General features: G+C 37.7%; 1 protein-coding gene across 2 annotated transcripts in view; it reads left to right on the top strand.

The window, feature by feature from the left end:
* LOC134806398 (uncharacterized) overlaps window positions 1-15,769 on the top strand; it is a 36,059-nt gene that overhangs the window by 17,969 nt on the left and 2,321 nt on the right. Inside the window, exon 10 of one of the 2 annotated variants that reach the window (XM_063779661.1) lies at window positions 12,907-13,036. In XM_063779661.1, the coding sequence (XP_063635731.1) occupies window positions 12,907-13,036 (130 nt within the window). Of the gene's footprint in view, window positions 1-12,900; window positions 13,037-15,769 lie in introns of both variants that reach the window. The other variant, XM_063779660.1, reaches the window with a different exon arrangement.

The following is a 15,769-nucleotide window of genomic DNA, read 5'->3' as shown; positions in this document are numbered from 1 at the left end:
GATATTGGTTAATGAACATTCTTTTATATTCTTCAAGAATCATTTGACCTCTTCTCCAACTTTGCACTAGGTCAACCTTTGTATTTGTCAGTTGTTGATTTGTCTGTAAATCTGTGTTTAAATCTAAGCACTGTCCAAGGGTCAAGAAGTCGGCTGGCTTCAGTACTTCTTCTGGCTCTGCACCTACTGCAGTCAACGGTCTAGTGTTAAGCACCGATTCCACCTCTTTAAGGACCGTTGTCATCTGGTTCTCAGTCAACAGATGTTTGTCCAACGTGCGTTTCAAGCAGTGCTTAACTAAGGCTACTAGTCGTTCATAAAAGCCTCCCTGCCAAGGTGCTAGCTGAGCTATAAATTTCCATTGAATACCTTTATTCATACAGTATTCTGACGATAGGACTTCACTGGTCAGTTTGAATTGGAGTGCGTTATCAGAGATTATGGTGTCCGGTATGCCTCTAATAGCTGTGAATCTCCTAATGGCTAGTAAGCACTCCTTCGCTGATAAGTCTTTAACTAATTCTAGATGCAAAGCTCGTACTGCTAAACATGTTAATAGACATATCCACCTTTTTTCTTTTCCTTTATCTGTATCTACTAGGACAGGTCCTAGATAGTCTAAGCCGGTAAAATGGAAAGGTGAGCTATAATTTACTCTTGCACTTGGTAGCTCCGGTGCTGGTGGTAACTGAAAAGGGCCTCCACCATACTTCACGCATTGTGGGCACCTTCTAATAACTTTCTGTACTTGAGCACGTCCCTGGGGTATCCAATATTTTTCTCTTATAATACTCAAGGTGTGGGGTACACCTACATGATAATTTTCTTCATGTGTCCTTTTAATAATCTGGGTTGCCAAAGAGGATTGTTTTGGGATCACTATTGGATACTTCTTTTCATATGGCAAATTTGCTCTCCCAAAACGTCCTTTGCTCCTCAATACTCCATCTACGTCGCGGAATATTCCTAAATCTAACGACAGATTAGTTCTTTTTCCCATGACTTCGTTCGGAAGGTATTCTTTCTGAATCCTCTTAATGTTGTCTGTAGTGATATCATTTCCAGGTGTATTTTCAATATTTGAAGGTTCCTCATTCAATTGCTCGGTGAGTTCTTGCTCTTCTGTTGTGAGGGCTAATTCTTCACTTTCATAACCCTTCGAAGTCATCTCTGGACCATCAACTATCTCTAGAGCCCTCCCAACCAAGCAAAGCTCTTTATTAGTTTGTGTGTCATTAGGCCAATGTTTTTCATCTTTGGTAAGGAATTTTGGTCCATAAAACCACAACTCTTGTTTCTTTTGCCATAATTCTGGTCTAGTTGCTATATCTGCCGGGTTATTTTTTGTATCCACATATCGTAGTTCTATACCCAGGGTACGGCTGGTTTGTTTTATTTCATTCACGCGTCTTGCGACAAATGGAGGTAGTAATCTGCTTGTCTTCATCCATGCCAAGACAACTTGGCTGTCAGACCATAGATACAACCTTGAAAGTTTTATATCTATATGGTCATGTATATATTTCATTAACCTGCTACCAATCAAGAAGGATAACAACTCAAGTCTTGGGATTTTCAAATCATTTTTGTCTTCTATTGGTGTGATCCTCGTCTTAGACATTAGGAAAGTGACTGCTGTTTTGTCTTCGCCTATAAGTCTCAAATATACAATCGCTGCATATGAATTCATAGACGCATCTGTAAAACCATGTAGTTCATATCGTATGATCTTTCCTGTTTGTTCGCATGTATCTCCGACATATCTTTGAACTTCTATGTCTTTTATAGCAGCTAGGTTTTTAACTATGTTTTCCCATAACGTCTGCATATCATCAGGCAGTGTATCTTCCCATTTCAGTTTTCTTTTGCAGAGTTCCTGGAATAATAACTTCCCAGGAAGTATTAAAGGTGATGCAAAACCACAGGGGTCATATAAACGTGCTAATACTTTGAGCACTCCTTTCTTCGTGATTCCTCTTGACTCAGTGATAAAAACTTCTGGATCTATATTGAGTTGTAGGGTGTCATTCTTTATATTCCATAATAAGCCGAGAATCTTCATCTTATCTGTCCGTTTTTCTCTCTGAGTTAAAGGAATTTGCTCAATAAAGTCTTTGTCATTAGACATCCAGTCTCTAATATTCATACCTAGTTCCTGGAATACGCAGTTTGTATCCTTGTACAGTTGTAGAGCTTCCTTGTTGGAACCAGCTGACGTTACCAAATTATCCACATAACATCTGTCCGCTATTTTTGATAATAAGGAATTTTCTGTCTTTGAAATATGATGTCTGATGGTCGCTGTCAATAAAAAAGGACTGGATATAATTCCAAATGGGACACGACAAAAACGATACTGTACTATATTGTCTTCTGTTACTTCCTTCGAGGGATCTTCCACCCAAAGAAATCTGGTAACGTCTCTATCTTCTGTTTGAAGTCCCACTTGGAGAAAAGCTCTTTCCACATCAGCTGTTATGCCTATCTTTCCTGTTCTGAAATTGAAGATTAGTCCCGTAAGATCTTCCAACATAGATGGGCCACCATACAGACATTCGTTAAGGCTCTTTTCATTCTTAATTTTTGATGAGGCGTCATACACTATACGCCCTCTCTTTCCCTTTTGATTTACAATATGATGAGGCAAGAAATGAACTGGGTGTGTAATTTCGTGAAAAGGTGAAGGCTGGACTATCTCAATCACCTTAGCTTCTAACTGTTCTTTTAGGATTTCTTTATAGTTGTCGAGAGTTTCTTCATCAGAACGTTTTAATAAGCTTTTCAACCTTCCAAGAGCGAGTCCGTAATTTGTGGGCAATTCCGGAGGGTATTGTATCCATGGCCACTTAACTTCATATCTTCCTTCATGGTACTTGACATTTTCGTTAAAATGGTGAACTGCTTCTTCCTTTGTTGTCTTCGGTGAGTCCGTGATGCCAATACTCTCAAGCGCCCATAAGAACTTCACATCTATGTTACGGAGGGGAAGATCTGGCTCGGAGAAGTATGGACAATTAGAATCATGGCAACTACAATATGTCACGACTGACAGCACATCTTCGTTTTTATTATTTTTATTATTGAAAGCCCTATCGAAGCCTCCAGTCAGCCAACCAAAATCTGAATCAATCAAATATAAATCATCTTTTATTTTTAACAGGTCCTTTCTGAGGAACGAAAAATACAAATCGTTACCAATCAACAAGTCAACTCTTTGACCGATCGATTCATCATCCGCACTAATATCTATTTTGGGATGATCAATTTTGACGACTGGGACGTGATCCGTTATATGTGGTACAATATTTACTTTTATTTTCTTCTCAATTTGTCTCTTTGTTAAAACAGTTACTTCTGCTGATGAACTTTTAATTGTATAAGGTTTATTGGATCCAAATGTGTAGACAATTAAATCAACTTCATTGTCCTTTTTTATTTCAAGGTCTTTTGCTAATCTGTTTGTGATGTATGACCTCATACTCCCACAATCCATAAGTAATCTACATGTCAGGTGTTTGTTGTGCTGGCCCGCTATTTGTGTTACTGCAGTCTGTAAAAAATTACACACACGGTTACATACATTAACTGATGTTGTTTCTATCATAGGAACAGGTTCTATATCTATTTTACCTTTCTTAGATTTCTGCGGGCACAAAGCTCTGTTGTGTAATTTATTACAGTGATGACACTTCCTTTTACTGAAGCATTTAGAGGCTCTATGGCCATTCTTGAAACATAAGAAGCACCTTTGTTGCAGTGTACTTATCCTTTCTTTGATTGTTTTATATTCATTACAATCATCATTGTAATGTCCTGTTTTGCCACAGAAAATGCATGAGATTTTCGGCCGTTTAGACTTAAATGTGTTAGTTCTGTCAAACAGTCTCTTGCGTTTTGCTGGTCTTTCTCTTGTAACTTTAAGTAGAGTTGATGTAGATCCTGACGTTGAAGCAGCTGTTGATGTAGATCCGGACGTTGATGTTTGTAGCGTTTGTGGTGTTTGTATGTTTATTCTTTCCATGGCAGTTATTACCTTATCTAGTGCCTTTTTTATGTTGTCTGTACTTTCTTCTTCCGAAATTAAAATTTTAACCTGATACAATACCGTTTCTGGAAACTTATCTAATATAATCCCTCGCAAATAGCTTGCTTCGGTGTTTTCTCCGTATGCAGATAACACCCGTAGGTGAGTATCTATGTTGTTTAATATTTTTCGGCACTCAATAGTAGATTGGGCTCTTTCCAGATTTAATAGGGCTTTATTGTGAGCATCAATTACGTTATTTTTCTTCCCAAACCTATTTTTAAGAATTAAAGTTGCGACCTCATAATTCTGGTTAGTCGTCTCCAAGCCTTCAATTGCTTGGAGTGCCGGACCCTCTAAAGATCCTACCAAATATGATAGCTTCTCCACATCCGCTATATTTTTACTATCTACGCTGGCCACAAATCTGTCCCAAAATGAATTCCATTTCAAGATGTCTCCATTGAATTTGACCAAGTCTAATTTGGGTAGTTTAGTTTTATTTTGGGTGTTGTTATCTTCGGAATAAATTTTGAGCACTATTTCCATCTTCGTCATAGCGTCCTCTGCTAGAATTTGTAGTTCATCACATTCTTGATAAAATTCTTTCTGTGGGTTTGGCACGTGGGTCACGTATTTATCTAATTGTACTTGAAATTGAGCTAATTTACTCTTAAGATCGATTTTATTTACAACTAATTGTTGTTGTTGTACTCCTACTCCTGTTTCGACTTTGTTCAGTAAATCAACCGTTAATTTTACAGTTTCTTTTAGTCTTTCTAGGCGCGAGCGCAACGCTGTAGAAAGAATTTCTTCCATCTTGCTACCTGTAATTTCCACTACGCTATACTATTTTGCAATATCGTAAATTGTAAGAGTATTTTAAGAATCGCCGTTACAGAACAAAGTTACGTTAAATTATGATTGAAATAACAATTATGATTTTAGTCGAAAACAAATGGCGTCTTTGTTTATTTGCAAACAACTACAATGGCGTACGCCGGTAAGGCTTAGTTGATTATTTCATTGATTCGAACGGCATCCCTTACTACTCAATTTCTCTTGATATAATTATCAAACTTTTACCTTAACAGTCGTATCCTCTTTAGCACTCACTTTCTTTTAAATTAGTTACTTACGAATACACAATTAACACGCCACTTTGCACTTGCTAAATATTTTCCAAACACGACAAGACAAGACAAACTTTTTATTCTTTTTCGCAACCACTTCAATACGCACAGTGGCATCTAGGTATTTGGCCACAGACAGAATTCTCGTCGGACCAAAACCAACTTATCAAATAATTAACGTAGACGCAAAACATAACAATAATAAAACAAAAACACGTTAATAAAACCACAATATTGTTTAAATTCTTTATTAAGTAACACAGTATTCATAAAAAATGTTAACTTAGTGTAAAAATCTTCGTTCAAATGAACAATCTAATAAAATCGATTCCCGAACGTAACAACTTAAATTATATCGTTGTCTCACTCTTACTACAGCGATGGCTATATTGTCGTCGCTCAACATCTTAATCTTAGAGTTTCGAGTACTTAAATCGAATGAATCGATAACGCACAAAAATCAATTAAATCGATAATGACCGGAATAAAATTAAATGCGAAATAAATAAATATACGTTGAATGTTTATTTCAGGTATAAACAATAAATTACTTTTAACGCCATAATATAATAACCATGCTAATATTCGGCTTCAGTAGTTGCACTGTTCATGCAACAAAATTCTGGATTCTAATTCCATATGCAATGGCTACCAATCTCATGCTCTCACAATACTCTACAGAGAGACTACCCAACCGAAAAAAAAATGTAACTATATACATTTCGGCTTGTCAATAAATAATTAATCATTAGAGCTTGTTCAGAAATAGAAGAGCTGCGGAATGCATTGGGCCCCATACACTCCACAACTCCTCCACCCCGCACAGACCTCAGCTCTTTTTCTTTCATCTGCTTGTGATGGATTTCAATTCTTTAGCACCTCCACCAAATTCTGTCGCGGAGCTAATAGATTTAATATCAAATGTATTATTCATATACATATTTATAGCGACATAAGAACACACAATAATTATAGTATGATAGTAACCCGAGAAAGCAAGTTTACCAATTATTTATTATCTTACTAGAGTCTCTACTATAACCATTGCATCATTTCTCTCTCTCTCTTACTGATAACCAGATACACACTCTGGTGACGGAGGACATGTACTCTCTCAGTCCTCCTCAGGTAACCTCTCTTGGTCTTGCCTGACACTCTGCCTCGGCCTGGCAAGACCCATACATAGTATGAGCATGGTGGCGGGAACCTCTTGTTCCCTGACGGGCCTCCAACCATCCCCAAATAGCTCGCCTCTTCCTCCATATACACACCATGCTCCTCTATAGGTTGCCCTCTCATTACTCTCAGTCTTGGCTTCGGGCCTTACGCTAAGCTTGACGCCAGCTGCCTGACAGCCCTATACATGATGCCTCTGGCCAGATACTTTAGGCCAGGAACTAAACTGTACATAAGTCTTATGAAAGCTTGCTATCTCAACATTACCGTCACACCATCGATAATGAGTATTAAAGGGGGAACTCACCAAGAGTAGCTCTGTACACTGCTTATACCATAAGCAGTCTGCACCTGTTTCCATCAGGTCTCCTTGCCTCTCCTATAAGTGTTACCTTTTCTTTTCCTCACTTATTCTTCTCGCGCCGCCGTTACGACTCGATATTCAACTATTGCTTATCTCAGCTCAGTGTTACCAGGATGTAAAAAGCGAATGACAGTTACCTGTATTATTGGTCCGTATCGCGCATCATCGCGACACGGCATGCCGCCCCTGGGGGTTGGCATATACCGCCCCTGAAGGTTGGCGCCCCGGGCCATGGCCCGGATAGCCCTAGGGTAAATACGCCCCTGATGGGGCCCAATCAATACATTCCACGACTCTTCTCTTTTCTAACAGACTCTATCTACGATGAAGGACCTTATGTAGAAGATAATGTAAATATTCTAACCTTTTGTGTTGTTTTCCAGCTTCCTCAGTCCCTATATGACTTAAAGATACCTATTTTGTGTGTGTATCGTTGAACTGGTTGACACCTGTTTATTATGAGCAAAAGACTGTTGTAGGACACATGGACATCTTCGTTATAAACTTATGTTATAAGTATAGACTAATACAGTCAAAGGATTTAATTTAATTCCGATCAATTTTGTACCTTGTCACAGTGACAAATTGACAATCAATATGAAAGAGACCTATAATAAAGTTATCGCGGAACAAACGATCAAAAATCTAAAATATTTTTCTATGATCATCCCACAAAACTTACAATTACAATTTTACAAGTGTCAAGTTACAAGTTTGTAATAATACAAATGTGCGTACCACAAAATATACAAGTAACAAATTTGTAGTGGAAAATTCTTACAAATATGTAAATTGTATCGACAAGTCTACAATTTATTGTATCACAAAACTTTACATACGCTACATATCTTTTCCGGAAAATGTACAAATTTGTAGATGACAATTGTTTTGTGCTACATTAAATTGTAGTAATAATTATACATATATGTAGAATTGTACCTACAATTGAACAATTCTCTAAACGTGTGTCGCATCCTCTTGCTACAATTGCTACTGTACGAATACTAGTGATTGCAGTATATTGTATCATATTTAGCGATTCCAACCCTTTGTATATATACCTACCTGCCAGTGCCACGTAATATTTAGTTCAAGTAGCAGTGTTAGTGATCCTAGGTGTCATGAATTTCATATACAATACATATATTTATATATATTTAATTACACAAACGGGTCTACCGCGATATAATTTCACAGACATGATATATGTCTTTCCGTTGACCACAGCTGGTGCAACTCAGCTGAAACGTTGGAATTAAAGGTAAAAACAATGAAATTAGGTATATCGCGGTAGACCCGTTTGTGTAATAAAATATGTGTACAAAACGCGAGAGTTTAAAGTGTTATACATATATAACCCCAATTTTACTTAGCTTTAATTTAATTTACGAAATACTCATAGGTACCTACTGGATAAAAAAATGCATATACTCAAATTGAGCTTACCATCGTACGCCTTTTCCAATTTTGCCACATAGTGTCCCTTAAGTATTTCCAATCTGAAACTACCTTCAACATTAAAGAAGCAAAATAAATTGTTACATATTTGTAGTTGTAACATTACAATTATTCGCTTGTATATTTACAAATCAACAATTCTACAATTATGTAGCTGTCGTGACATGCCTTTATTCTTTGTGATACGCTTTCACAAAAATGACATATTTTGTATGCTGCAGACTTGTAACGAATACATATTTGTAATTATTGTGGTACATTTTTTTATTTACAATTTAACAATTTTGTCGAATTGTACACTTGTAAAGTTTTGTGGGATAGGGCACTGGTGTTTCTGCGAATTTTGCGTCGTAGGTTATATACAGCGGCGCAAGGGCCTTATACACTGTTTGATGTGACTGGACAGTATCGTACCGACGAGTGGTATCGTTGTGTTCGGTAGAGTTTACTGAGTACGAAATAAGAACTCGTCACTTTCTAAGACTGTGGAGGGGTTAACTGTGACGTCACAAAAATGGCGGTCCCGGGTTTCAAAGTTTAGATTGTTACTCGGCGAGTTATTATCAGATTTTGAAAAATGAGGTGTCCTGTGAAAGCTGATGAAATGTAGAATAAAACATGCTATATGACTAATAGTGTATTTAAATTATAATTTTTTTTATTTGCAAAAATACGAAAACTTTACATTTGTCTTTTTTTTCTCACCCAAAAAACACAATAAAAAAGCCACTTAGATAAAAAATATGTCATATAAATAATTTAGGTAGGTGATTAAGCTACACGTTACTTCTTGAATTTTGTGATTCCGATAATAAACAAGTAAACTACGATGATTATACCGCGGGCGCGGCGCAGCGAACCGCGCGCGCTCGGTTACTTGGAGGCGCGGGTGCGACTGAGAATGCTGTACTGTATATCAAAAACAAATTCATACTTTTAAACAAATGCTACATCAAATGAAAGATATTTAAATAACCAATAAAACGTGGTTATAAACTGGAGCTTGTCATCTTATACATAAGTATGTACTTATATAGAAATAAACATAAAATAAAAATCCATAGAAGTATTCACTTCACTTTTATATTTAAATAATAACGATTATTAGTGAGAGTTATCGAAAATGATTATCATTATGAACCAAATTCATGTTATTAAGCATAAGTATCCTGGCAAGCGATATCTCAATAACTCAGAAAAATAAAATAAAATAAATAAACCATTTATTCACGGAAACAGCATTTACATAATAGGTACTACCTCCGCCAAACTGTATAACAGTTTGTTGGCAGAAATAGGCTCCTCTCTTTACATACTGTGTTAGGCTATTTTACTTACTTAGATATTTAAACTATTTTTTTAGATACTAGTATAAGTTACAAATATAAGTTCAATATAACATGACATTCTTTAACTTAAGTTAACTATCCTAGCTTCATATTGTTTCAACATGAGTTTTTTTTTATTTAGACTTAAATACATTTTTGCTGGTGCTTTTCCTAATATTTAAGGGTAAGTATGTTGCTATAGATTTTAGGAATGAAAAAATGAAATGTTGTAGATGTAGTGTACGGACGCCCGGCCGGAAGCAGCTGATCACGTGTAGCGTCCATTCAGCCCAATTCCCTGAGGTTGGAGCTGCAGGTTACTGTCCCGGCGGCATTTCCACACCATTCTCCTCAAATCTTTTTGTCTTCCTGCAGAACAGATGACATCTTTAAGTTCGACGTCCTTTAGTTCGCTTTCTTTCAGTGTGTCTCTACCGAATGTATTACATCGCGGTGCCGCATACATAGTATATTCTGCTGGTAAGGTATAGTACGTGTAAGCTAGTCTCCTCCTTACCACAGTGTGGACAGGAGGTGTCTCTACTAATTTCTATTTTCTTAAGTGGTCTGTTGAGGGTGTTATGACCAGTAATGATACCCGTTAGTAGTCTCAGACTGCTCTTACCTAGTTTCAAAAGATACCTGGTTCTCCTGTGATCTATACCTTTAGTCATCATCTTCGACTGTACTTCCATCTCCATCCATTTACCTTTTCTATGACTCCTTTCGTAACATCCGCTGACATAGCCCAGCCTGTTCCAGACCCATATATTCCGTCTCCGCCTCCATCCTCGCCAACAAACTGCAATCGCAGTTTGGCGAGGAATATAATTTGTGACAAAATTGTTGTGTACTTCATGATAGATAAATAAAAAAAAATCCTCGCCAGTTCGTGCGCCGTCTCATTTTCCGTCACTCCCTAGTTTCCTAGGTTCCCATGCCACCGTGACACTTCTTTATTTGCCTATCGAGTTAAGCTTCTCTCGTCATTCTCTTACGAGAGAGGAGGTGTCCGATATTTTCTTTAGTGACTTTAGTGCTGCCTGGCTATCTGTATATATTACAATAGCGCCTTCTTCCTGCACACTCTCTTTAACTATACGTGCACAGCGGGCATACCTCTGCTTGGAACGCGCATATCTGCACACTGATATTGATACTTGCTCTCCCAGTTTAGGCATCACTCTGCTAGTTTCGTTGAGCTTCTTCTTGAGCCATTCGTAAAGCAGATGGTCGTCGGGTGTCTGGCTTCCACCTTCCAGTTGTCTCTCTCTCCTATATTGTACCCTGTATTTCTTATCAAATATCTCCTGCCTTTTTATTAGCCATCGGTATTGGCCATCAACATATCAAATTTTGATAGTGCCTCTCTTTGTATCAGCGCGTGTCTCTTGTCCTCGTAGCTTCTTTTCCATTCCTTACATGCTTTCATTCTATATCACTGTTCAGTAGCTCTTCTCCACCCCATTCCAAGCTTCAAACTTAGCATCACCTCCAATTGCATGTGTCGGGGTCGTTCTCATATACCCATATAGCACCCTGGGTAGTACATATCACCGCCTTGTAGATCCAGCGGATTTCTACTTCTCTCGCGTCAAGGTTCCTCTAAAACTCTAAACAGTGGATGCCCAGAAAGCAGCGGTGCTGACAGCCCTGACCGTCGCGTCCCTCAGGTCAGATTCTGAGCATTGACATAGTGCCCTTTTGCATTGACATAGTGTTCTTATGGTTTTTGCCGTCTGCTCCTTGATGTGAGTTTTGTATCTGATCTGAGCGTACTGTCTAGAGTAACTTCCAGATATTTCAGCTCATTCACCATTTCTAGTTCTATACCTTGCATCTTTATGGGTTTCATCTCTTTTCTCGGGTTTCTCTCTTACGATCCTAAAAACCGTCCCTCTCACTACAAACACTCCGTCGTCAGTGTAACCCTGCATGTACATACCCCCCCCCCCCCCCCTGTTGAACTCTTTCACCATTGAGTCTAGCAGTAGGCACCACATCAGGGGGGACAGACACCCCCCTTGTGGAAACCCCCTTCTAGGACTAATTGTTTAATCTCTAATCTCAGGTGGGAGGCTACTTTCGACTTCGAGCCTTGACAATAATGTACTCAAATATATCTTGTGATGATAAATCAAGTAACTTTTTACGTCAAAACGCCGTAAACTGTTTTTAGTCACATTTATTAGATTACCTTTTCATGCTTGGCATATAAATCATATAATACAATGAGTCCAATCGACACTGAAGTGACTACTTTTTGGATTTTTATTGTTTGCTTATTTCTATATACTTATTATTAGATGACAAGCACCAGTTTATAACCACGTTTTATTGGTTATTTAAATATCTTTCATTTGATATATCACTCGTTTAAAAATAAAAATTTTGATATACAGTACAGCATTCTCAGTCGCGCCCGCACCTCCAAGTAACCGAGCGCGCGCGGTTCGCTGCGCCGCGCCCGCGGTATAATCATCGTAGTTTACTTATTTTTTATCGGATTCACATAATTCAAGAAGTAACGTGTAGCTTAATCATCTACCTAAATTATTTATATAACATATTTTTTATCTAAGTGGCCATTTTCATTGTGTTTTTTGAATGAGAAAAAAAAGACAGATATTAAATTTTCGGATTTTTGTAAATAATAAAATAATTAATTGAATTACACTTTTAGTTATATAGGATGTTTTATTCTACATTTCATCAGCTTTCATATGACACCTCATTTTAAAAAATCTGATAATAACTTGCCGAGTAACAATCTAAACTTTGAAACCCGGGACCGCCATCTTTGTGACGTCACAGTTAACCCCTCCACAGTCTTAGGAAGTGACGAGTTCTTATTTCGTACTCAGTAAACTCTACCGAACACAACGATACCACTCGTCGGTACGATACTGTCCAGTCACATCAAACAGTGTATAAGGCCCTTGCCCCGCTGTACTATTATACAGGATGGCTAAAAATAATTGCATTCCCGGTGCCAGGGAGGTTTTGGGATTATACTGAGCAACTTTTACTATGGGACCAACCCCGAAATAGCAAAAAAAAATTTGGGTGTTTACATTTTGGCTGGTCCATTTTCTATGGGAGGGTAATTTTTATTTCGCGATTTTGGGGTTGGTACCAATAAAGTAAAAGTTGCTCAATATAATCCCAAAACTTCCCTTGGCAACGGGTTTAGCCATCGTGTATATACCTACTTATTTTAGCAGCTGAAGATTGAGGAGTGGCTAGAGTCGGACCAAGCTAAGTCTGCACGAACTTGCAATGACAAAGTGTGAACACAAATCATTTTTTCTTATGTTAATATGACATTTATTATGGCTTTCCATAATTGGTTGCGTCTAAGTCGGTGCAGGCTTAGCATGGTCCTACTGCAATGACTTTATACCTAATGATTGAAAGTTTCAGAAGAAGAAGAAGAAAAGCTGTTGGTGAGCGAGAGTGTCCAAATTGTCGAAAACGCGATGCGCGCTGTCGCGAAGGAAATACCCCGCGCACCTTGCGTGGAGGATTGGGCTCAGTTCAGGAAACTTACGGGGTTAGTTTCTTTTATTTAGGTTTTACGATATTTTTTAGGGTTCCGTACCCAAAGGGTAAAACGGGACCCTATTACTAAGACTTCGCTGTCCGTCCGTCCGTCCGTCCGTCCGTCCGTCCGTCCGTCCGTCCGTCCGTCCGTCCGTCCGTCCGTCCGTCCGTCTGTCACCAGGCTGTATCTCACGAACCGTGATAGCTAGACAGTTGAAATTTTCACAGATGATGTATTTCTGTTGCCGCTATAACAACAAATACTAAAAACAGAATAAAATAAAGATTTAAATGGGGCTCCCATACAACAAACGTGATTTTTGACCAAATAGTGTAGTAAATAAAGGTAGTGGACCCCGCAGTAATTCCTCAGCCAGAAAAAACTTTACAGTATGATAAAGTATCAATAAATAAAAAGTATTGTATAAATTTCCAAAGAATAATAATAATAGGATTTAAGTAAATACCTAAAGTCTTAAATCGTTAATATCTTTTTACGGAAAAATGCTCCGTTTAAACTTTCTTCTCCGGACATATTCATGTAACGTATTGCAACAATATAATTATGAAATATCAAAAAAAAAATCCCCGTAGAAATACCAATATTAACAAAATATAATTTTTTGGCGTGTCTTGGACCGGAAAATTGCTCAGTCTAATTTTTTCACTGGAATGCCATTTTATTGCCGATTTATACCTACAAATTGAAAATCTAAAAAAGTTACCATGGGGGCTATTCATAAATTACGTCATTTCAAATTAGGGGGGGGGGGGTCTGGACATCGGATGACGGTAGCATGAAGTAGGAGGAAATGGGGTCATTTGAAGCATGATTTTTGGATGATTATAGGGGGGGGGGGGGGTCCAAAATCGTCAAAAATCGATGACGTAATTTATGGACAGCCCCATGTAACTATACTTTTTTCAGAAATTGCCTTTTTACTCGCTGTGGAAAATTTCTCTATCCATTTTATTTATTGAATTAAGTTCACAGTTTTCTTTCCATTCAACTATAAAAACATCCAAAAAAAAAACGAGCGTATTAAAAACTAAACATATCGGGAGCAGTATATAGGGAGCGGGGTGTACAAGGGATGATATTTCTTATGGATATTTTGGATTTAAGTATATACGTGACTACTTAGTATATATTTAAAAATAAATCAGGCTGAGAAATTTTCCATTCTCAGTTTTTAATAGTTCTAAAATACATAAACTTGGGTATGCATTTTTTTTTGGATTTTCTTACCCACTACGCCAAATTATATTCTAAGATCATATAAGAAGGAAAAAATGGCAGAGCAATTTTCCGATGAAAATGAGCGTCAAAAAAGGAATTATCATAAAAAAAATATTCTCATGTTTGACAAAAGTTTTAGATTTTTTTCTAGTATCACATACTGATACAAATAACTTATTTGGTAAAATAATTTTGGACGGAGGAATTACTCGGTTCAATATATAAACAGATTTGTAATTTTACGTATAAAAACCTAACTTAGGAGTGTTTTTTTTTTTGGATAATATTTCATATGTTAGTTTCGGCTCATACTATACAATAACCAAGCAAAATTTCATCGACTGAGGAATTAATGCATGGGTCTCCATACAACATCTTGCTTCGTTTACTCCACTAAAAGTTAAGCAACGTCGGGAGTGGTCAGTATTTGGATGGGTGACCGTTTTTTTTTTTGCTTTTTTTTTTGTTTTTTTTTTGCATAATGGTACGGAACCCTTCGTGCGCGAGTCCGACTCGCACTTGCCCGGTTTTTTCTCATAAAAGACATACAAGTCACTTACATGAGAATAGTGTAACAAAGTAAAAGTACTAGAGATGCACCGGATATTCGGTTACTATCCGGTATCCGGCCTATCCGGCCATTACTTTACTATCCGGCCGGATACCGGATAGAGACCTACTATCCGGCTGGATACCGGATAGTAACATTGCTTGATTTCGGAGTTAACAAATTGGATTTAAGAAACAGACACGGTCATAATCGTAATTGTTTATTATTTTAAAACAATTTAATCATTCCACTGACTTGCACGCGCACTCATTTCGAATCTAGAAATGAGTCCACGCGAACGTTCACTAGGAAACAGGTCATACCTGCAGAATGCGCACTTGAAAAACCGAAATGTAGCTATAGTTCCGCTGGCCGAATATTCGGCGGCCGGATACCGGATATTCGGCCGATGGTCAGGCCGAATATCCGGTATCCGGTATCCGGCCAAACAACTATCCGTTGCATCTCTAAAAAGTACCTAAGTATTTATGACTTCCTTCAGGGTAACTTTCATGAAAGCTGCTTGATAGCAGTTTTTTTATGAAATATACCCTAAACCAAATAATTTAATTGCACATCACACTGCAGAACATGAATCTAGTATATAATTAACTGGATCTGGCATGAAAGGTAGGGGGAAGTGACCGAACAGGATAGTCTTAATGTATCTTTCAGTAGAAGTAGCAGCGAAAGAGCTATTATTATTGTTTGACCTTGTCACAGTCTCACATTTTATTTGTTCCCCACCGTAAATTGAGTATGGATTATGGTGGGCAACAAATAAATTCGACCAATAGCGTCGCATTGCGTATGTTTTGTCCCTCACGGAGGCCCGCGTATACCACTTCTATAGGATCCTACCTTCTATGCTGCAGAAAGCATAGAAGGTTAGTTTTGCAAGACTATAAATTAATTGGCCTTATAATATTCGTCCCGAACGCAAGTATATAGTA

This window comes from Cydia splendana, chromosome 3 (genome assembly GCF_910591565.1).
Source record: "Cydia splendana chromosome 3, ilCydSple1.2, whole genome shotgun sequence".
In the NCBI taxonomy this organism is placed as follows: domain Eukaryota; kingdom Metazoa; phylum Arthropoda; class Insecta; order Lepidoptera; family Tortricidae; genus Cydia; species Cydia splendana.
Note: the sequence above shows the minus strand (reverse complement) of the source record. Positions and strands in the feature narration are given on the sequence as shown.